The sequence below is a fragment of the Tiliqua scincoides genome, chromosome 4 (assembly GCF_035046505.1).
Source record: "Tiliqua scincoides isolate rTilSci1 chromosome 4, rTilSci1.hap2, whole genome shotgun sequence".
Classification (NCBI taxonomy): Eukaryota; Metazoa; Chordata; class Lepidosauria; order Squamata; family Scincidae; genus Tiliqua; species Tiliqua scincoides.
Genome location: NC_089824.1, coordinates 161,829,993 through 161,853,586, shown reverse-complemented (window position 1 = coordinate 161,853,586; position 23,594 = coordinate 161,829,993). Strand labels below are relative to the sequence as shown.

General features: G+C 44.8%; 2 protein-coding genes across 2 annotated transcripts in view; both read left to right on the top strand.

The window, feature by feature from the left end:
• Positions 1 to 2,279: 2,279 nt before the first annotated feature.
• On the top strand, positions 2,280 to 9,820 carry NSUN4 (NOP2/Sun RNA methyltransferase 4). The gene is made up of 6 exons (XM_066625027.1): positions 2,280 to 2,477; positions 2,949 to 3,343; positions 3,817 to 3,971; positions 4,689 to 4,843; positions 5,034 to 5,158; positions 9,426 to 9,820. The coding sequence occupies exons 1-6, from the start codon at positions 2,340 to 2,342 to the stop codon at positions 9,700 to 9,702; spliced, it is 1,245 nt and encodes a 414-aa protein (XP_066481124.1). The 5' UTR covers positions 2,280 to 2,339; the 3' UTR covers positions 9,703 to 9,820.
• A 2,525-nt stretch (positions 9,821 to 12,345) lies between these two features.
• Positions 12,346 to 23,594, top strand: part of LOC136647910 (vitamin D3 hydroxylase-associated protein-like) — a 31,918-nt gene continuing 20,669 nt past the window's right edge. Inside the window, exons 1-7 of the mRNA XM_066623787.1 lie at positions 12,346 to 12,651; positions 16,370 to 16,483; positions 17,692 to 17,835; positions 19,382 to 19,515; positions 21,484 to 21,690; positions 22,481 to 22,521; positions 23,095 to 23,219. Of these exons, the coding sequence (XP_066479884.1) occupies positions 12,478 to 12,651; positions 16,370 to 16,483; positions 17,692 to 17,835; positions 19,382 to 19,515; positions 21,484 to 21,690; positions 22,481 to 22,521; positions 23,095 to 23,219 (939 nt within the window). The 5' untranslated portion in view covers positions 12,346 to 12,477. The remainder of the gene's footprint in view (positions 12,652 to 16,369; positions 16,484 to 17,691; positions 17,836 to 19,381; positions 19,516 to 21,483; positions 21,691 to 22,480; positions 22,522 to 23,094; positions 23,220 to 23,594) is intronic.

Sequence of the window (23,594 nt, the reverse complement as noted above, 5' to 3'; positions counted from 1 at the left end):
TGTAATAAGAGTATAATTCATTCTTACTGCCTGTACAAAGTGTGTTTCTCTGAGAATTGCTGGTGAGATATTGGTTATGAGATGTTACAGTGGGTTATGGACAGATAATAGGACTAGAAAAGGAGGACTTGGCTTATTTAAAAATTTTAATCAAAATAACTGCTCTGTAATTACTTTTAAATGAAATTCCTTACTAGATGGACAGAGGTTTGTAGCCCATTTTTATGATTTTTGCAAGCTGCTTTGAATGCCCATTAGGGAGATAAAGTGGGGTAGACATTTGCAAATAAATAAATGTACAACTGCTGTTAGTTCAAAGGCAGTTAACCATGACTAAACTAAAATCAGATTTATTTTTTTTTAGTACTTGACTACCCAGGGTTCAAGACTCCATAGCCTGGGCTGGTATAAAGGGCAGCACAGGCCATTAATAAAGGGAATGGGTGCAAAAAGCAGCAGCATGTGTTAGATGCACTTAGAACAACTTCAAATCTAAAGTACTGTTCTTAAGAGCATGCTTTTATTAAAATCTTCCCAACCAAAATAAGCATTTTCTCAGTTTCATGCAAAATACAGTGGTATATTAAGACATATGAACAATATTTTGAAAATGACACCCACGCAGAACTGAAGTTGTATTAATAAATCTCATTTTCAGCCAAAAGCTATTGGTAACAAACAGCTGCTTTGAATGACTGGTCTTCAGCCATCAAACAAAGCAACACACATAAGAGTCCTGCTGGATCAGGACCAGAGCCTATCTTGTCCTAGCTTCCTGTATCTCCACAGCAGCCCACCAGATGCCTCAGGGAACACACAAGACCACACGATACTTGCATCTCACTGCCAAGCTCTGCATCTGGCATTCTATTTTAACTTGCACATCCCCCCCCCCCCCCATGAAGACAGCAGCCTGCAGCTTAGGTTTAACTTGGTCACTTGTGTTTAATAAAGTGGCCCAATTTTTAAAACATGAAAACCACTGAACACACCGCCCCCCCCCTTGCCAGTTGCATAAAACACATTATGTGGGAGTTAATTTATTTAGCGTATGGCATATAATACATGGACTTGCATATCAATTAGACTAGGTTAAATGTCAATGTCCAGCCATTGGAGGACAGAGTTGCCTTCATTGAAGAAGTCAGGCCATGGACCAGTATACGCCCTCAGTCTGCAGCCAGACACAATATGGTATATGGTTTGGTGGGAGAATCCACAGTCATACTGTGGGGTAGATACAGCCCCATTTAAACACTGAGTCCTGACTAACACAATGTAGGGTACGGATCCTGTTCAAAGTTTTCCAGTGCTGGCGAGGTAAGTCGAAACCTGGTACCTTAAGTGTAGGATGGTCTATGTATCTACCCATTTTGACTGCTCATTTAGCTTTCCATTGGGCATTGATGTTAAAATTGTGCAGATGTTGTGCAAGTGCCAGAGAAGTCTTCCTGGATTTAAGCCTACCAGTTGATAGATGAGGAAGATCAGCATGTATTGGTAAAAGTGGGTTGTTGGTGATTTTTCTATATTCTTTCAGGAAAGCCTCTTGTCTCCGTAGGGCTGTTGGTGCTATGTGGCTCAAGATGGGGAGCTAACAGATAGGAGTGGGTCTTATACAGCCGCTTATATATGGGAGTGATAAAGCAAAGCGAGAACCCCCACATTCTGAAACCTGACTGCAGCAATAAACAGTTTTCCAAAATAGTCAGAGCAACCTAAATCACAGACCCTTTTAGAATAATTGGGGTCCCAATCCTATCCAACTTTCCAGCACCTGCAGCTGCAATGCAGTCCCAGGGTAAGGGAACAAATGTTTCCATACCTTGAGGAGGCCTCTGTGACTGCCTCCCCACTACAGAATGCAGTGCATGCCCCATAAAACTTAATGCAAGTTCAAATTCTGCATGGGTGCCCTCTCCAGAATACTGTTCTCGTGTGCAACACACGCCTGTTTTTTGCATGGTGCTGAGTTCGAAAATGCCTGGTCCAGCTCCTTCCCAAGGGCTTTGGCTGGGAAGGGGTTAACCAGTTCTGCCCAGCCCACAGGTGTACAAATTTGGTCCCTGTTGCGTATATGCAACGTTGGGCAGAAATGGCTTAATAAACGCATGTTCTTGGACTGGATCCGATCCAAAGTATGCTCCTGATGATGTGCCTCTAGCTAGCACATCCTGCTGCCTGTAGCATCGGTCCCCTTCATTAATGGTCCGTTCCTGCTCTTCCACAGCCCCTGCCCCATAGATCCTGAAACAGCGATGGCCCCACGTGGAGGAGGAGAGGAGGAGCTTTTGCAGGGGCTGTCTCTGGTCCCTGTTTCCTGCCCTCGGCGCAGAGCGATGGCCGTGGCTGCTGCTCTCGCTGGGAAGGGACGGCGGCCGCTCCTGCAGTTCCTGCGGACGGAGGCGCTTCTCTTCCCCGGTCCGATCTCCGCCTCGGCTCCCTGCAGGCATCGGCACCAGCAGAAAAAGAAATGGGTGAGCGGCAGGGCAAGGCAGAGCTCCTAAGTGCGCTCGTCCCGTTTCCCCGCCCTCCAAAGGCCATCAAGGGCTGGTGCGCAGAGCATTCCCTCCCCCAAGCAGGGGGTACAAAGCTTGGGCCCCTTCTCAAAGAGGCAGGGGGAGAAACAGAGTGGTGGGTGGCAACGGGGGCCAGCAGAACGGGGGCCAAATAGGTAGGGGGAAAGTGGCAACAGTCAGAATAGTCTTTGGAGCCCAGGTCTACCAGTCTTCCCAATGCAGAGCTCCGGTCTACCTGCCTGCCGGGCATTGGCACCTAGATACAGCAATGCAGAAAACCAAACACACTCCTAAGGCTCTCTAAAGTCTTTCAGATATAGAAAGTCATTGCAGAAGGTTAGGCCCCTTTCTGACCCTGGGCCTGGGTTCTGTCTCTGCACTGAGCAATGCACATCTTTCTTTATGCCTGAAGTGTTCATTCTTTTAAAGGCGACCACCGCTTCTCGCATCTCTGCCACCAGACGTGCTCTGCAGAATTTTGACATGATATATAGTGTACAGTTTGGCAGCCTCTGGCCTTCAATTCGCATTGGACTCCTCTCAGACGGGAAATACGGAGCCCTTTTCAACAATTTCTCTGATGTTGAAAGAGTCAGCCAGGACCTGGGACATCTAAATGTGGTAGATTTCATTTGGGAATCTCAAAAAGCATCACACAATGATGCAGAGCAGAAGGCCAGTGAATCAACTGCATTCCCAGAAGCTAGGACTGAAACTTCTAAGACCCAAACGGAACTCCTTTCTTCTCATTCTGCCTCCTTCAGTCCCAACATCAAGTGTTACACATTCCCCAAAGGAGACATCAGCCTCTTTCCTCCAGCCAGGTGTGTAACTGATAGGTTTTTTAGGAGTGACATTTGTCTGATGAAAATAAGTGTGTTTCTTGTAAAGTATTAAAATAACTGGCTTCTGTCAGAAGTTATAAGTGGAATCCATATCTGACTCTTGTAAGTTTTTAATATGCTTAGTTTTTGCTTCAGTTTCAGTTTTGATCAAATGGATGATGAATGCTGGTGAAGACAGGACAGGTGAAAGAGAAGCAGGATAGTGCTGGCAGGATTTTATAACCTTGCTGTGGTTTCTTTGCTTGAAACCCCACACATACATGAGAACTTGAGCATGTGACAACCAACTCAATGTAGAGCTCCTACATTAAACAATTTCTGACTAACATTGCATGTGCACAACAGAGATCAATTGTGTACGCTTGTGGGCTTGGCAGAAATGGGTTAAGTAGGAACCATTGTAGAGTTTGCACTTTCTGGTTGCATCCTGTCATGCTTCACTGTTTTTATAGGCCAGATGCTTTAGGAATCCTGGGCTATTATCTCCTGGATGCTGCTTCAGTCTTGCCAGTTTTGGCTCTCAACGTCCAACCTGGTGACCTGGTCCTTGACCTTTGTGCAGCACCAGGTGGGAAGACTTTAGCACTTCTTCAGACTGGGTGTTGTCGTAAGTAACATTATTTTCTTGCCTTTGTTCTTCCATTTACAGTTGGTGTAGGCAGGACCAGTTGTTTTTCCTGTTTCTACTTGAAATCCATTGACAAGAGTAACTTACCAGGGGGCAGAGTTGCAGAATAGTATATTCTGAATAGAATATACATCCTTAGTATATTCTTCTTCATCAAACATTATAGGATTTATGGCATTGGGGACATAACTGCACAGTCCTAAACACCTTGGCTTAGAATGCCTTTGGAATCCTGGTCTGGAGGGCTTTCATAATAATTTTTCCAGTTCTTTTATAACAGCAATCTATGGTTTTATTAAAGCAGAAAGTAATGATAGAGAAGGGGATATGGGGCATGCAAATTCAGTGATTGTTCACAGTCCTCCAAACCATGAGTTGTAATATTGTCTGAAACGGCCCACTGTGACTTGGTGGACATGGATTCATTTTTCAGAGGGGAGGGCGCTTTCTTGATGCAGAAGTTGAATGTGGCCACTAGTACTTTGCAGTTCTGTTTTATGAGCATCCCTTTCACTCTTTCCAGTGATAATAAATAGTTAAGCTCAGAATTTTAGCAGAGAGAGAGAGAGAGTCTGTACATGCTGCTTATCAACAATTCCTGAATTTCTCAATTGTGTGCAGCTTTCAGATTGTGATTTGGAAGAATCTGAGAGTTAGGCCATCGGTGGTTTATGCCATTTGTTCTTTTTGTGGCAGGACATCTAGCAGCCAATGATCTATCTACATCTCGCACTGGCCGACTGCGTGAAGTTCTCTGCAGTTATCTTCCCAAAGATCTGCGCAACATAGTGCGGATCTCATCATGGGACGGAAGGAAGTTTGGAGACATGGAGGTGAACACTTATGATAGGGTAAGTCACACCATTGGTGGTGCTGCAGGGAGTGGGGACATCACATCGATGATCATGCAGAACATGGAAACTAGTGTTCTGATTTTTTTGCCCCTCTCAAAGATAATAACACTTGTTCATTCCTTTAGAATTTAAAGTTGCCTTTTCCTTTCGAAAATCAGTTTAACTGGGATGGATATTTTCCACGCAGGTGCTAGTTGATGTGCCGTGCACAACTGATCGGCATTCAGTCATGGAAGAGGAGAACAACATGTTTGTAAACGTAAGAAAGGGGGAGCGCCAGATGTTGCCGATGCTTCAATTGGAGTTGCTTGTGTGAGTGATCCTGACCTTATGTGATGTATGTTAATGGTTTAGCCATGCTAATATTGTGACTGGATTAAATTAATCATGGCTTTGTAAAGAAGCCCACCAAAATCATTAACCTAGAAAAATAACTGTGGTAATCATGCACAGGTGCTGGGCTTGGCCTTAGTATGTGGCAACATAGCAGACACATCTGCTGTGTGTGTGCAAAGCACACTTTGCTAGCCTTGGAAATATGCTGAGCCCCCAAGCCCAGTGCCTGTAAACAATAGGATGTTATGGAGAAGCGCTTTCTATCTATGTTGTGGTTAGCTAGAGCTAGCCGGTTCTCTAGCAGTGTAATCTTTGCAACCTTCAGTAATTCTCTTCGTATTGCACGGTATTGCTTCACATGTTTAAGAATGAATAAAAGTCTGGGTCAGGCTGGCTGGGGGCGGACTTCTCTCTCGATCTTACTCTGTCCTGCTTCTGGCTCAGCTCCCTGCATCAACCCTCTGAATCCATGTCTGCCGTCTCTTTCATTGCTCTGCTCCTTGCTGTTCCAGTTCCCACTCTCAAACCCCTCAGAGTGCTTCTGCTCTTTGCACTCTCCCTCAAGCAACAAGGCCTTAAGCCTTGGGTGCTTCCCAAGTAGCATTGCGCTGCCACAATAACTGTCCTTGTGTTGCCTCTATTAGTTATTTCTGACCTAAAATACAACATTTTGTATTCCTTGCTTGGTCTCCTGAATGTGATTTTCACTTCCTCTGGATAACCAGGGGAATGATTCTTAAAAGCCAGCGGTGCCAGCCAAATTGGAGTCTTTGCATTCATACAACCATCTACAACAGTGATTTTCAACCTTTTGCATCTCATGGCACTCTAACAGGTGCTAAAATTGTCAAGGCACACCATTACTTACTGTGTGCAGGGGACACACATCCCCAAATGGCCCTACTAATACATGACTCTCCTCCAAACTCCCGTGGCACACCTGAAGGTACACCAATGCGCTGTGGTACACAAATGTGCCGCGGCACAGTGATTCAAAATAACTGAACTACAAGTATCCTCATGGCTGACCTGCCAATGGGACCTAGTGGGTCCAAAAGCCAGGCAGCACTTTTGGGAGTAGTCTCTTGTTTGCCTATTTCTTATCACTGCTTCCTCTTCACCTAACTAGATGGCATGGCCTGCTTCTACTGTTTGTGCTACTCCTGTCAGAGCAAGGACTGGCAAAAAGCAAGTAGGGGGAGGAACTGACTCTGTTCACCTAGGATAGGAGGAAGTGACGGCAGTAATAGAAGTGCCATTGTTTCAGGAGCAGGGATGGAGTGGGTGAATGGAGCACCCCTGCCATCTTCTCTGCTGCCTCCATTGTTGGCGTACCTGAGGCCAAAGTCACGCTCTGGTAGCTAGAATGGCCAGCTGTGGCAGTACTGCCACAGGTGAGAGAGGGGTGCTAGGTGGGGGCATGCTTTGTATTTCCAGGAATTAAAGAAAAATTGGGGTGGGTTGCAACAATGGCACTTCAGGGCCTGTCCTCAGGTAGCCAAAGGGCTTGATCTGGATCTCAGTGCTATACTCTTAAGAACATAAGAACAGCCCCACTGGATCAGGCCATAGGCCCATCTAGTCCAGCTTCCTGTATCTCACATCGGCCCACCAAATGCCCCAGGGAGCACACCAGATAACAAGAGACCTCATCCTGGTGCCCTCCCTTGCATCTGGCATTCTGACATAACCCATTTCTAAAATCAGGAGGTTGCGCATACACATCATGGCTTGTACCCCGTAATGGATTTTTCCTCCAGAAACATGTCCAATCCCCTTTTAAAGGTGTCTAGGCTAGACGCCAGCACCACATCCTGTGGCAAGGAGTTCCACAGACCAACCACACGCTGAGTAAAGAAATATTTTCTTTTTTCTGTCCTAACCCGCCCAACACTCAATTTTAGTGGATGTCCCCTGGTTCTGGTATTATGTGAGAGTGTAAAGAGCATCTCCCTATCCATTCTGTCCATCCCCTGCATAATTTTGTATGTCTCAATCATGTCCCCCCTCAAGCGTCTCTTTTCTAGGCTGAAGAGGCCCAAACGCCGTAGCCTTTCCTCATAAGGAAGGTGCCGCAGCCCCATAATCATCTTAGTCATCTTTTGCACCTTTTCCATTTCCACTATGTCTTTTTTGAGATGCGGTGACCAGAACTGGACACAATACTCCAGGTGTGGCCTTACCATAGATTTGTACAACGGCATTATAATACTAGCCGTTTTGTTCTCAATACCCTTCCTAATGATCCCAAGCATAGAATTGGCCTTCTTCACTGCCGCCGCACATTGGGTCGACACTTTCATCGACCTGTCCACCACCACCCCAAGATCTCTCTCCTGATCTGTCGCAGACAGCTCAGAACCCATCAGCCTATATGTGAAGTTTTGATTTTTTGCCCCAATGTGCATGACTTTACACTTACTGACATTGAAGCGCATCTGCCATTTTGCTGCCCATTCTGCCAGTCTGGAGAGATCCTTCTGGAGCTCCTCACAATCACTTCTTGTCTTCACCACTCGGAAAAGTTTGGTGTCGTCTGCAAACTTAGCCACTTCACTGCTCAACCTTGTCTCCAGGTCATTTATGAAGAGGTTGAAAAGCACCGGTCCCAGGACAGATCCTTGGGGCACACCGCTTTTCACCTCTCTCTTATACTGGATTCTTGTAATATATTCTGCAGTTCAGAGTAAAAGTTTGTTAAATGGGGACACCTTTACCTCCATTAGTCCTCTTAAATACCCATGTTAGAAAGCTCCTTCAGTGCTGCCATGGACCATCATCATTCCTAGAATGCACTGGAGCAACAGTATCGAGGGAAGTTTGTGTGGTAGGGGGTTGATGGACTTCTGCTGAATTTGGAAAGTGTCCATTGTTTCAAAAGTCTTACATCAAGGGTTTACTCTCTGATGAACTTTCACTTAATGAGAGGCAGGAGGAGTGTTCTAAGGCATAGAGGAATTCAAACTATTGGGAGCAAAATGACAATCCTGTATGTTTTGGCCAGTTACAGATTTTGAGGACAAAGGGAGATCTCTGGTTCTGTGAATCTGAAGTATTTCCTCTGGGGGCAGAAGGGACGGTGGCTAGTATGATATATGGGTCCATGGTGTAAGGAGTTGCAAAATGCTACCAGACCTGTTATGTGAAAATCCCCTTTTGCCTGTTAGATGTGATTTTCTCTCTATCTGGTTATGTACTATGGACTAAAATATCATGCAGGCCAAACTTCTCGTACAGGCCGCAATCAGGTCAAGTCACAAGCTTACACAACCTCCACCTCCCTGTGGTTAGGCATCTTAAATTCACCTCCCTATGAAGAAGTCTGGCATCTTAAATCATTGTTTAAGTGTCTCCTATTCTTTGTATTGTTTTAACTCAATCACTGCTTAAGTACTGTATGCAAACCTGAACTGCCTTCTTGTGTTGGTATTGTTTAAGTTACCCCAGCTAGGAAGCCAGCCATTAGACCCCATTGAATTTTGTTGATAAGGGACATCCTGACTCCAAACACCCTGCTGGGTGGTAGTAAGCAGCTACCATCCAGCTCATCAGGGTGAAAACCCTTTTTAAGAGAGGGCTTCTGGCCACATGCTCTCTCTCTCTGGGTCTGTCTATCCAAGGACCAACACAACTGTGTTGTGTCAGAGGGTCCTCCTCCCAGGACTCTCCCCCCCCCCATCCAACTGCTCTACAGGACAGGTAACTATCTCGTGTCTGGAACTTTTTCCCTTCTACCCCCCTTTTTTCTCTCCCCTTCTCTCCCCATCTTTAGTCAGCAACTGGGTTTGGCAGACCAGGGACCCCTAAAATCCTTCCCTACAACCTTTCCCTTTTCTAATTTCCTCGGTTGCACCAAATACTCTCCACACGCAACCACCATGAAAGCTAGGTACACTAGATTAAAGTACTAGGACCAAAAAAACATATACTTATCATTTTTCCATGTGCATTATGTTTACCTTTGTGCTTTTGTAATAAAACTATAATCTTTTATTAAAAGTTATCTTTCTCTCAGTCTCTCCTTTAAGCAAAAGGGAATTTCTCTGCATTACGCTGTCTTGTTAACCAGCCTGCGATCCTGAGGTTGCAATACGGGTAGTGTAATAATTCCCCTAAACAAAACAGCCCTTTTGGTAACAGACCAAGGCCTCCATCTCCTCTTTGCACCGCTCCCATAGTACTAAACAAATGTCTCTTTCTTGCCATCAGTCTTTATACTTTTTTTTTTTCCTTCTTTTCCCAGGTCTGGAATCCTTGCTGCCAAGCCAGGAGGGGAGGTGGTGTACTCAACATGTTCCTTGTCTCAGCTCCAGAATGAGTATGTGGTTGAGAGAGCTGTAGAATTGCTAACAATCCAGTATGATGTTGGGGTACAAGTTGAAGACCTGAGTTATTTCCGGAAGATGTTCCAAAACACATTTTCTTTCTTTCCAAACTGCAGAGTTGGGGAACTTGTCCTTCCCCATCTGACAGCCAACTTTGGACCTATGTACTTTTGCAAATTACACAAGTTGGCATAGAATGGGCAGGGCAGAACATTGCATGGACAGAGTGAAAGAATCTATCCAGCTTTATTTTGAAGTCCATTTTCTTTAGGTTGCAATGGAATTTACAAGTAAACATGAATATCTCTGTTGATCCATCTGTGAGCTATATTTGTGTTGCCTATGGTTACCACCAACCCTCCTTCCCTCTACAAGCAATCTTTCTTGAGCAGTAATGTTGATGCTCCTTTACCTCAAGTATTGGTCTAAGTGTGTGACCATTGGTATGTCAGTATCATGTAGCCCAGGGGAAGCTGATGTTGCCTTACTAAGAGGCCAATCTTATCCAACGCAGTTGTGCCAACAGGTCATGTACTGCATCCTGCTGTGGGGTAGCAGTCATGGAAACCTCCTCAACATAAGGGAACATTTATTCCCTTACTTCGGGGCTGCATTGTAGCTGCATCAGTGCTGGAAAGTTGGATTGGGCCCCAGCTCAGAATGCATTAAAAGCATGTAAACATGACTTCTTGCTATGCAGAACACCTGCAGGGAAACTATTTTTTTTAAAGAAATACTTTTTTTATTTTGATTTTTGTCTCCAGTTAGTTAGAAAAAATAATACAGGGTTTTCAGCAACAACCATTGGTTCTGAGTAGTACAATCAGTCCTTAGCTATGTCCCAATCAAAAGCACTCAATAAATAATAATAATAATAATAATAAAACTTTATTTTTATCCCGCCCTTCTCCCTAACGGGACCCAGGGCGGCTAACAACAGATTAAAAAACAATAGAATTTAAAAAACATTAATACAAACAGATAAAAACATTTAAAAACACACTACAGGGCCATAAAAACAGTAGTCAGATTAAAAGAGTAAAAGAGCAGATCACCGAGGAATCAAGCCTGTAAAACTAAAAGATGTATAAAAAGTTAAGAAGGCCAGAAATCAGAAGGCTTGTTTAAACAACAGTGTTTTCAGGCCTCGCCGAAAGCTCTCAAGAGAGGGAGCCATTCTCAAGTCAAGGGGAAGGGAGTTCCATAATGTTGGTGCCACTACCGAGAAGGCCCTATTTCTTGCAGCATATCATAAAGATATGAAAAATTCTTTTCTGTGAACATATAGTATGCTACTGGCTTTTTCCAAGTGCCCTTTTATTAATTTAGGTGAGGTCAGTAGCCTCAGTAGGTGAGGTCAGTAGCTTTTTCTTAATGCTAAGGGCTAATTATCAGAATAGAGTCTGAACTCCATTGCTCCTTTCACAAATCCACTGGACAACAGACATGGAGCTTTACCTCTACAGTATAAAGTTGTCCTTGTTATCAACAGGCCGGGGGGGGCAGGGTAAGTGGCTAGCCTCCGTTCCCACAGGTTTCCATGTCACTGCACAAATGTGGCCAGCTTCTGTGAGCAAGAAGACAGCTGGATCACATCTGTCTAAGTGGGAAGGAAAATGTGCTCAGACTCAAAAACACCATCAAGCTACATCTTGTTGGTGAGACTCTTCTGTGTCCCACACACAAATGAGTTGTTGCTGTGGAAGAGAAGGTGTACACTTTCTGAGGCGGGACTCCCAGTAGAGGAATGGAGAGAGACCCTGGCCCAAGTGAGCAAGCCTCTCTTCTTCCAACCAAACTTCCTCTGACTGCTGTTGAACCTTTCCCATCCAAGATGTTAATAGGGTTGGTTAGGTGAGCATAGAGAGAGGGTATAATGGACACTGGCTTAGCTAGAGGGGGGCGGGGCACTAAGTTTTGCAGGGAGCCTCCCCAGTGTGCAAGTGGCTCCGCTCCGCCCCTTTGGAGCCATTTGGGGGGGGGCAAAACAGGTGAATGGCTCCCAAGGGGAAGGTAAGGCCGCTTGCACGCTGGGGGGAGGCTCCCTGCAAAACCTAAGAACATAAGAAGAGCCCCGCTGGTGCTTGTGGAGAAGGCTGCAAGATTTGATGCCATGTAGTGTCTTCCTTCTGACCAAAGTGGAAAAGAATGGACTGCCTTTGATCCTACAAAAGCAAGGTGCAATTGCCTGCAGAAAGCAATACAGATTGCTGGAGTGGCTAGAACGAGAGCCTTTGGAACCCAGTTTTATGCGGGGGGGGGGGGGCGGCTAAGGGCCCAATGCTATCCAACTTTCCAGCACTGGTGCAACCACAATGCAGCCCGAGGTAAGGGAATAAATGTTCCCATACCTTGAAGGGGCCTCCCCTCCACAGAATGCAGTGCACACGCCCCATTGGCACAGCTGGATTTGGCCCTAAGGCTGCAATCCTGTGCACACTTTCCTGGGAGTAAGCCCCACTGAACTCAGTGGAACTGACTTCTGAGTAGACATGCAAAGAATAGCTGCACGTGTGATGGGTTCTTTTCGGTGGAGTGCGCGTGGCCAGGTGGATGGGGTCATGGGAATCACTGATGAAACGGCACCCCAATGCCACGCAAGCCCTAGAGCTGTGCAAGTCGACGCACGCTCCAGATCTCCGCAGCGTTCTCGCGGTCCTGGGGCAGCTCTCCAGTGCCGGGGAGGAGTCAGTCTGTGACTCGCCCTGCGAGCGCTTACTGGAAAAGCTGGCACGGCTTTGACGAATGCAATGCAGCGCAGGGCGGGGCTTCTGGAGAGCTGTGCATAGAACCACCCAGGAGCTGCGCTCCGATCATTGTGGAACTCCCCAGCGGACAACGCAGGAGGAGCAGCGCGGCGCCCGTGAGTGGCCGGACGACCTGTTTGGCAGAGATCGGCGCGTGCTCGCTCGCTGGCTGGCTGGCTGGCTGCCCGGGCAGGGGAAGGTTCGGCAGGAGCCCGGGAGGGAGATGAGCATGGCTGGCAGCCTCCTGTCCGCGCTCGTGTGCTGCTCCGCGGCCACGCTCGTCCTGCTGAGATGGCTGCGGGGGAGGAAGGGCCGGGGGAAGCTGGAGGAGGCGCAGCGCAGGCGAGAGCGCGCCCTGGAGCGCATGGACCAGGCTGTTGGCAGGTTCAAGGAGAAGGTAGGTGGTGGGCAAGCCGGCAGGCAGGGGGCAGCGGCTGCTACCTTTGGCTGCAAGACTCGGGTGGGGTGCAGTCGGGGCTGGAGCGCGGCAGCCTGCAGGGGCTCTTGGCTCACTGGGAGCTTCAGACCACCCCCAAGGCATGAGGACCTGCTGATCTGCCCCATCCTGTTCAGCGCTTCAGCCTGAGTGCGCTGCCCTGGGCAAAGTCGCCGCGGTGCTGGTCCCCAGGAAACTGAGCACTCCTCTAGCGAGGAGGACTTTGCCCCCGGGTCTTTCCCCTTCACAGTGTGGAGCAATAGCATCACGAGCAGTGTGGTTCTCTGCCCCGCCCCCCCAGAAGTAATCCGCAGTACAAGTAGATTATCCTTTATTCATAAGAAAAGCTGAGCTGGGTCTGGCTAAAAGCCCATCTAGTCCAGCCCCCTGCATCTCACTGTGGCCCATCAGATGCCTCAGGGAGTACACAAGGCAACAGTAGACGTGCATCCTGGTGCGCTCTCTTGCACCTGGTAACCCACTTCTAAAATCAGGGGGTTGCACATACCCATCACAGCTTGTAACCTGTGATGGATTTTTCTCCAGAAATCTGTCCAATCCCCTTTTAAAGCATCCAGGCCAGATGCCATCACTGCATCCTGTGGCAAGGAGTTCCACAGCTTAATTACACACTGCCTTCAGGTTATAATATAAGAACATAAGAAAAATCTGGCTGGATCAGGCCCAACGCCCACCTAGTCCAGGCTCCTACTTCTCACAGTAGCCTCAGGGAGCACACAAGACAACAGGAGATCTGCATCCTGGTGCATCCGGACATCCAAAATCCAGACTGTTCTGAAATCCAGACGTTTTTGTCCAAGACTAGTATTCTGTAGTGTGAACACTAGATTGTGATTGTTCCCAAGTGCCATGCAGGTACTCTGCTTTGTGGTGTGTACCTGTTCAGATGTGGTTGAAAAATGTCAGAGGCCAGCAGATGCCCATCTGGGGAACGGGAAAAGAGCAAGAGGAAGCATTGCTCATTATATGTATGTAGTTATTCCAAAATCCAGGCACCTTTCCATCACAAGCAGTGCAGATGAGGGATAACTGCATTCAGCTCAGTTCAACCCTTGTAAAAGAGTCTTATTGGCTACTTGAAGACTGACAACATGAGTTCATGAAAAGGTACCCTGCCACAAAACTATTAATGGGCCATGAGATTCTGGGTTTGCAAAAGTGGCTGTTTCCTCTACAACTCACTTTCTACTTTAAAGGTGCGCTCCTAGACATGTCAGTTCTATTAAGTTAAATTGGGAATCGCCAAACTTTTCAGCACAAGGGCCACATTGTATATCTGACATGGTGTTGAAGACTGGGGAAAAAATAAATTTAAATAATAAATTAATACATTGGAGATGGAAGAGGGGGGAAAGGATTTTGAAAAAAGATTTGGGAGAGCTGAAGGCAAAATTGATTTGTACAAGAAGAGGTGGGAATGGATTTTGAAAAGGTAAATTAATTTTGGGAGAATTAATTTTTGAAAGGGGGAATATGTAGAGAATCAATATTTTGGAGAGAAAATTTGACAAGGAAGTTTGGAGGAATTGGAGAAAAAATTAATGTGTTGGAGGGATAAAGAGTTGGGGAACAATTGAGTAATGTTGGGAGAAATCTGAGAAATTAACTTGTGAAGACAAAACATGCTTTAAGTATGTGTTGGATAGATGGAACTGATTGGCCAGCAGACTAATCAGGGCACCCATGAGCTAAATGGAACTTACTTCTTGGTGAGTGTGCATAGGATTGCAGCCTAAGTGTATTTAGGAATGCAGCCTTCAACTTGCAGGATTTGTTTTCAGGTCTTTATAGGACAACCCTGGGTGTAGTATTTACAATTGCATCAGAGTCCCTTTCAAAATCAGTAGCAAAGTCTAAAGAACTTCCCTCTATTATTGGAATGTCCTGGGTTTAATGAGAAGGTGGTGACAGTGCTGTTTCCTAATTAGCATATTCCTGGACTATTCTCTACACATGTACTGGTTTTCTAGCAGTTTGGTTTTGTTTCTAAAACAAATATGCCAGTGAGTTAAAGCAACGGCTCCTTAACTGATATAGGCAACTCAACTCTTGATTAACATGTTCTTAATTTGCCTGTTTAATACTTAGCTGCTAATAATGGTTCTTGTGCTTCAAGTCTGTTTCATCATATATATCAAAACTATACATCTGAGCAAGACAGTCTAAACAGCAAGATTTCCATTATAGCTGTAGTCCCATCTCAGTTAAAACCTGTGTATCAGGTTGCATCAGTATCAGGTTGCATCAGTAGGGTGAGGAAAGTGCTTGGTAGGTGTTTTATCTACAGAGCCAGGAAGCTTATTGCAAATTCCTATCATCTTAGCAAATTGTTTAGTGCCAGGAACCAGCTTTCTCCGTTTTTTTAAAAGTGATTAAACTTTGAACTAATATTGAAAATGTGGATTAAACTCTCAACACATCTGGTGAAGCAGAGTGTGGGAATTCATATGACCGTGAAGCCTACAGGCAAAACATGAGAGTTGCAGATGCTTATATTTATTAAAATATTTGTGTACCTCCTCTCTACTCCATTTAAGGTATCATTAAGGCAACTGACCATAATAAAACACCACAATAATAAACAATGAATTGGAGAGAGAAAAAACAAAAATAGAACTTAAGCCATTTTTGCCCAATGTTGCATATATGCAACAGGATCAAATGGGTACGCCTGTAGGCTGGGCAGAAATGGGTTAAGCAAAGGCCAAATGGAACAAAAAAGCTTTCACTGCTTGCTTGAAAGCTAGGTTGCAATCCTTCCCACACTTACCCAGGAGTAATTCCAATTTACTATCATTGTTAAAAGCATATACATAGTATCCTGTTAAAAGTACAGATGTGTAACATTTCCCAAAATGCAGTCACATATCATGGTAACATCAAGACTAATATATTAAAAATATTGAAATGAATGCAGACCCACCTGAAATTGGCTCGCAACCCATCTAGTGGCTCCCAATCCACTGTTTGAGAAACACTGGTCTAAGTTGTTACTAAGGTAGAATGTTATCATGTAATGTGCTAAATTATTGTTATAGTCTTCATCTTGAGCTACTTCGCAGTAGCCTTTGCAAAGAGGCTTCATATTGTTTTAATTTTGGCAATGAGGCACTGAGTTTGAGAGTTGCCCAAAACTACCTCTTTTGCTTGTGCTTGAGGAGGAATTTGCTCCAGGTCCAAGGAAATGTCCATTCCTCTAAACCAGAGCCTTCTAAACCCTGGCTCAGGGGCCAGATCCAGGCTTTAAAGTAACCCTTCCACCTGACCGGAGCTTACTGTTCTGCCGGGTTGCTGCATGCCTGGATGTCCTATTGTGCAGCCTGCTGGGATGTTGGGCAACAGATGTGACTGCCCAGGGCATCCCTGTTCCCTGATCTCAGTAGAAGTCATGTGGCAACTTGGTGGAATAGTAAGCTCTGGTTCAATTGGGGACTGGTTTTTCATAACACAGTTGTCACTAGTTTGGAGGCCACTGCTCTAAACCACACTACTTTGCATGAGGGTGTGTATTTGTGCAGGGTCCCCATCTTTCTGCCTTGCTGAAACATGAGTATGTTCTAGTATGAAGTCAAGTAGTATATGCAGGTAAAGTGAGCAGCAGAGAGTTGACATTCAGGAACAAACAAAGGCATTAATGGTTGTTGAATTTCTCCTTCAGAATCCAGGTCACCAACCAGCACTCATCTTGTCTTACACCCTGTCTGAACTGTGTGGGAAACTTCAGGATGGCTCACTCTCACCTGAGAGTGTTTTCTACACGTACGTGGAGAAGGTAAGGAATTGCCAGTTGAGTGGAAAAGTATCATGATGGTGCATCTTTACTCAGTAACCAAATTCTCAAGCAATCAAAGGGATTCTGAGTCAAGAGTTGCTTGAAAATGGCTAATTGAAACATCTGCAATCAATTATGCTGTCAACTGGCACAGCAGGCCACTCTGCCTGTAGACCAAAATCATAATAATTCCTTGGTGGGAAGATTTTTGCCAAACCTGGTACTCAAGCACTGCACCTTGGGCCCTGTGAATTGTCTGTCTGAACTCCAGACTGCTTTCTGAAGAGCCAACATGGGCTATCCTTGGATTCCAGTGCTAATGCCCCAATCCTATCCAACATTCCTGCAGCCAAAATGCAGACCCAATGTAAGAGAACAAACATTCCCTTACCTTGAGGAGGCCTCAGTAACTCCCCCCCCCCCACTGCAGGATGCAGTGCACACCCTGTTGGCATGGCTGCATCAGCACTAGGAAGTTGAATTGGATTGGTCCCTAAGCCTGGTTGTTTGAAAATAACCTACAGGGACATAAGTAGATCTTGGAAAGCTACCTTATTCTGTGTCCAAGCACATTGCTATCTAGCTTTGTATTTTTGACACTGAATGTCAGCAGCTCTCCAAGGTTTTGGATGGTTTTTGTTTTCCTCTTCTGCCCTGCCTGGAGAAGTCAGGGATTGAACCTGGGACCTTTTGCATGTAAATCAGGTGCTCTTCTGCTGAGCGATGGAAACAAAAAAATAAGTACAAACCAAGAGGAGATGAGATCTTGGATGAGCCCCCTCTTCCCATGTTACATTGTTCAGGCAAGTAGTTCACTCCTAAGAACATTGGTAACCTGCATCCAAGAGAGCAAGTTCAGGATTGCATCCTTTGAGAAGAACCAGTTGTCTCTTTTCCTTTTGCCCTTAAGTTAGCATGCCTCAGATTACTTGTTCAATCCCCACTCAGTCTTCTGGCCTCTGTGAATGCTGGATCCATCAGTAAAAATTCCTAACTGTGGAGTCTGATCTTGTGTGATCCTTGAGCCTCAGTCATTCCACTACCTGGTAACTCTGGTCTGTGGAAAACAAAATAATTTTTGACAGATTAAGCTTCCCATATAAAAGTGAGGGTCTTGAGTTCTGCTTGGACAAAGATACTTTCCAAGCAGGGTTTATTTGGAAGGATGTTTCTGGGTTGAAATGACTGACTTTTCGTATTTTCCACAGTCCTTGAATGTGCATAGAGATGTCAACTGTCTCACTGATTATCTGGAAAATAGTGAATCCCAGCTGCAGCATGTGAAAAAGCAGGTGAAGAAGGGTTTGCTCTACGGAGTTCCCATCAGCATAAAGGACTCTATTGACTGCAAGGTACAGTTAATGTCGGCCATGACCTGGAGTTCTGGGTGTCTGTGTGGTGAACCAGTAACTGGGCATGAAGCTTTCTTTATGGCGTGCATGCTCTCAGCTCATGAAATAAGCCTGTGTTGTGTGTTGAGCCAATTTGGCAGTGGTCTGGTTTCATAAAAAATATTGTTCATTTACAACTAAAACTGTTTAATAAAGCTAATATTTTAGTTTTTTTGCTAAATATGCTAGTGGCAAACTTGTTTAGGGGCCCAATTCTATCCAACTTTTTAGCACTAATGCAGCCATGCTAGTGGGGCACGAGCTGCATCCTGGAATGGTGGAGCAGTCAGGAGGCCTCCACAAGGTAATAATTGTTTTCTTACCTCGGGGCTGCGTCACAGCCGTATCGGCGCTGGAAAGTTGGCTAGGATTGGACCTAAAGGCTGACTCTTCAGTTACTTTTTTCTTGTTTCCTGTCTGTGGTGTTGTATTAAGAGTTTGAGGCAGAGAAGCCAAATACGCTTAGAAGAATTGCTGAAGATAAGCTGCTTTTAATTTTGTGGCAATGGCATTGCACCATGGCATCCTCCACTTCAAGATTAAGAATGAAGAGTGGATGTAGGGTTCAGATCCCATCTGTTATGGTTTGGTCTCCCTAAGGAGGTGGTCTTACCATTGTTTCCTATTGTTCCATGTAGAGACTTCCATTTTTTTCTTTGTCTTTGGAAAAACAAAAAGTACTCACTTATCTTCTTCAAGGCATTTGCTTTTCAATATGACTCTTTTGGTGCTTCACTGAGGTTAATTACGTGGCCTTTTTATATTACGTACTTGCGTACTGGGATCTCTGTTAATTAGTGTGTTGTGATTCTTGAGAATGTGATTTTGACATCTATGAAAGCATTCACGATTGTAATCAAGGACTTGTGTTGGACATTCCTTCTTGACGCAGTCCACTACAGAATACTCCTCTGATCATAGTGAGGTGTGATCTTGACGTAGTTGAATCATTCACAAGGTGAGTTGCCATGGTGATGGCTGTAAAAAACCTCCACAATCACAGGCAATAAGCCACAAAGTTCTAGTTGCTGAGGAACAACATCTGGAGAAGGCTGTTGCTTTCTGAAGATATGTTTGTGGTCTTGCTGGAGACAGCTGGCTGATCTTGGTGGGCTTAAAAAAACAAATTATTTTTTAAAAGCAGTGGCTTCAGTGTGTGGGGCTAGTAGTTGTATGACCAGGCTTTTAATCTTCTGCATACATTTATTCAGAATTTTTATATCCCACCTTTCCATACCTCATTGGAAGTATCCAAGGTGGCTTACTGTATTCCCCAACCCTACCCCACATAGTGGTATATATAGACAAAAGTGTAGCCTGCTACTAGTTTCTATAGATATTCATTGCAGGTTTTTCAGTGAATGAAAATGTGCATAACCTTGGAGAAATTACTAATTGCTTTGTGGTCCGTTTTGCCATTATCAGTGTAGCCCAAACCAGTAATGGAGCTTTCCCACAGAGGAGACTCTGAATGTCATCTCTCAGTTTTGTTCACTTCTGTTTCCAGGGCCATGATTCCACCTTGGGTCTGGTGAAGCGTCTCAACAAACCAGCAGCAGCAGACGCTGTTGTAGTCCAGGTGTTAAAACAGCAAGGAGCAGTTCCATTTGTCAAAACCAATGTTAGTCAAACTTTACTGAAGTAAGTATGCATGGACACAATTGTCTGCTTATTAGCTTTTTTTAAAAGATATTGCAGGACCTAAATTTAGGTCCAGTCAGTGGCGAAGATATTTCACTCCGGTTTTTTGCATTGCATTCTGCTAGAAATTCCGCATCCAACAGTATAGCATGATGGGATTATTCTTAACCTCAGCGATGTTGAGTCATTTGTGGTGTCATCCCCCAAGGCTGGTACCTGGAGCGGACCGCCTCCTCATCCCTCACTAGCTACGCCACTGGATTCAATTTTGCTCTTCTGTTGCAAACTGTGAACCCTTTTATATGGAAGTACTGTATGATGTGTGGAAGTACTTCCTGCCAGCTAAACAGAAAATACATAAGTACTGTTCAGGATAATACTCAGTTGTCCCTAGGGAAAATCGCACTTTTTCAAGTGGGTGCTCCTTTTTTTAGCAGGGGGAGAGTAACTGGCCCACCTCACCCTAGCACTGTCTGTTCTAGTGGCTGTCTGCTGGTGTTCTTTTTGCATCTTTTTAGATTGTGAGCCCTTTTGGGACAGGGAGCCATTTAGTTATTTGATTTTTCTCTGTAAACCGCTTTGTGAACTTTTAGTTGAAAAGCGGTATATAAATACTGTTAATAATAATAATAATAATCTTAAGGATGTCAATCACACACCATAAAACTAGCCCGTAATTTGACCTATAACTGTGCTTCTACAATCTAGAAGCGATGTTGGTGCTATGAGAAAGAATTTAAATAGTGGGCAATGACAATGGGATACAGCAAATAGTTTTGTTTAGCTATGGGGGAGGAGAAACTGTTGCTTGTCCATTAGCCAGCTGATCTCTATTGTACTGACTAGTTATGAAATCTGTCTCTGAATAGCAATAGAGTAGATCTTCCATACCTGCTAGATACTGTTGCAGTATGTATCCGACACCGCAGCTCCAGAGACTCAAGGTCAGGCAGATACTCCTGCTAAATAACGAGGCATAGACACGGCAGTGCTTCACCACCAAATGTCCTTTACTTGAAGATAGGTACAATATTTACAAAGCAAAGGCAGCTCAGCAAGCAAGCAGCACTTTTCTCAATCACCAACTCCAGCGACGTAGCTTCCCACAGACACTCCACATAACATCTCCCACACAACAGCTTGCACACACTGCAATATATATTGGCACTGGCCAATGAGAGGCGAGCTAGGATCTGGTGGTCACATGACTCATTGTCTGGTGACATGGTATTGCAGGGTGTTGCAACAGGGCACAGCAGGGATGATGCATCAGCCAATCCCATGATGCATCAGTGCTACACTGCATGTATGCAGGCCAAGACATCAGGGCCTAGCCTTGCTCTATCCACCCTGTAAATTGACTATAGGCCTGGGGCTTATATCATAACAGATACGGATACATTCACATCTAAAGATTCCCCTTCTCCCAGTGTTTTGTTAGTGGGAGTTTAAATAACTTTTGTGTTTGTGCTTCTTATTTTAAAATGAGAGCTGTCTGACATCAAGAAAGCTGTAGTTCTGGGACTAGCAACTGTCGGTCTTCTAGTTGCTAGTTGTTGTTTCTTTAGTGGTTAAAAGCGAGGTAACCTGCACATGCTCAAGGCCCCATTTTTAATGTCACTTCACATCTTTCAGAACCGAGTGCTATAATTTAAAATGGCTTTCAACCCAAACCACATTCAGTCCAGTCCTCAGACTTCCAGATAGAGCTGTAAGCTGTATGTCGTCCAGCAAAAATGAGATGGTGATTCTCTCCCCAGCACACCTCCGTTAGCAGAAAGAGCCAACTGGAGTATTGCATCTCACCACAAGACATGAGAGACTGGGCAAGGGAACTACCATGGTAGACCGAGCCAGGTCATGGACAGACACCTGATGTGGGGTTGGGGGGGAATGGGACGTGGATATGCAGAGGGTATGGGGCAGCCCTTACTGGTGGTTCTTGTTTCCATTCTCTCTTTTTTCCAGCTTTGACTGCAGCAACCTAATTTTTGGCCAGACAGTGCATCCTCTGGATCACACCAAAAGCCCAGGTGGTTCCTCAGGTGGGGATGCTGCCCTCGTTAAAAGTGGAGGATCCATTCTGGGTATTGGCACAGATGTCGGAGGGAGTATTCGCATCCCAGCTGCTTTCTGTGGAATTTGTGGATTCAAAACCACAGGCAACAGACTTAGGTACTGTATTGTGCAATGTTGAAGTTTCCTAAAGAAGGTGTTTAGCTTAAGTTATTCAGACTAAATGCATGTAAAAATGTTTCTCTGGCACAGTCACATGGGTAGTTCTTCAAGATCCAGACCCCTTGTCTATTAGAGGATCCTGTGGGTGTCAAGTAGCAAAAATCAGCAACTGCATCATTGCATGTTCAAAAGATCAGTGGTGAACTTCCTATATTTATTTGAACAAATGGAAGAGTTAGATGGTTGTCGATGCCCTGCCTTGCGCTGTTCAGTGGGAGATTCAAAGATACTTGAAACATCTGTCTAAGATTCTGGGGCTAGGGTGGCTTCCATAGTCTACTCATTTTTATGGAGTATGCCCATGATCAGATCATGCATCTGATGTGTTCTGTGCACTCCTCTTTCTGTGTTTGTTTTTTCCCCCCAGATTTGATTTATGGGTATGAGTTATTTTTGGAATTGCCCCTTTCATTGGCTGTCTGGAACATGGCAATCTTTTTCCATGAAGGAGAGGTCTCCATTTACAATCAGCTGTCTTTCTAAAATGTTTTTCTAGCTACAAAAAACAAACACTTTAACCAACAGTATATTTAGAGGAAACCATCTTCTTGCAGTAGAAGACATTCAATAACATTATCAGTTACTAATATGCGGCTTCAAACAGGAAGATAAAAGAGAAAACTCATCCTGTCTTTCCAGTTGGAGCATTAGAGAAATGTTAGTGTTAAAACTTGTGGATCCTGCCATTTTTGCTGACTGGTCATTTTGGTGTGTGGTCTTTTCACAGTAAAAAAGGAATTATACCCAGCATCCGTGGACAGAAATCAGGTAAGTGATATCATTTGCTTGAAAAAAAGTAGGATGCCACATCGAAAATAGAGCACCACATTTCCATGTTTTCTGTACATAGCTGAGGTGATCACATACAAAAAGAAACAACCCTTTTCAGCCTTTCATATGTTTGAAAATGAGCTCTTTCAAGCTTAGTTTTGCTCTGCAGTCATGACAGTTAGCACAGCTTTTAAAACTGAAATTATATTGCTGCGAGTGGGACTTCTAAGAAGTCTTCAAAAAGGTGTCTGCTTGTTTGGGCTCCATGTTGCCTTGTGCTTTCCTGGAGTAAGGGAATAGCACATCCGTTTCTTCCATAATTCCCTTTGTGTAGTTAATTTTTGCAGATATCTCACTTCATTAAGGCCTTTTGGTAGCAAGGACCCAATTCTGGGAAAACCAAAATGAGTTTAGGAGTCCTCTCTTTCTGAACTTCCTGCAACCTGCTTTGTAGGGGCAGGGGGAAAGAGCTGTGATATGACTGTGATAAAATGTGCCCTCTCACATTGCTCCCAGATGTATTTTCCAAAAGTGATGATCAAGATGACTATTCTTTCTCTTTTATTCCAGCTATTGCAGGTGCAGGACCAATGGCAAGGGATGTTGACAGCCTAGCTCTCTGCCTAAGAGCTCTACTGTGTGAGGACATGTTTCAGCTGGACCCCACGGTGCCTCCCATTCCCTTCAATGAGCAGGTGAGAGGTTTGAAGGAATAGGACTTTGTGGGAACAAGAGTTATTCCTTGCCCTGCTAATGGGAATTATGGTGGAAGACTGGAAAGTGAATGAAACCTCTGTGTCTCCCATTTCTGTTAGGTAGCTCTTGGTGGGTATCTCTGTGGGTTATCCAGGGATACATTTTAATTTTTGAAAGTACCTCATGTTTTGATTTTGCAAATCCAGAGGTGGCTGACAATGTGTAAAATTAGAAACACTCTGGTAAACTGTAGTGAAAAAAAGTGTGTGACATGACACCTCTGAATGAATTTTCCGTTTCATTCCAATGGTTGGAATAGTACCCCTCTTGTGAGGGGTGGAATGGTACCACTTGTGAGGGGTGGGGAAGCAGTA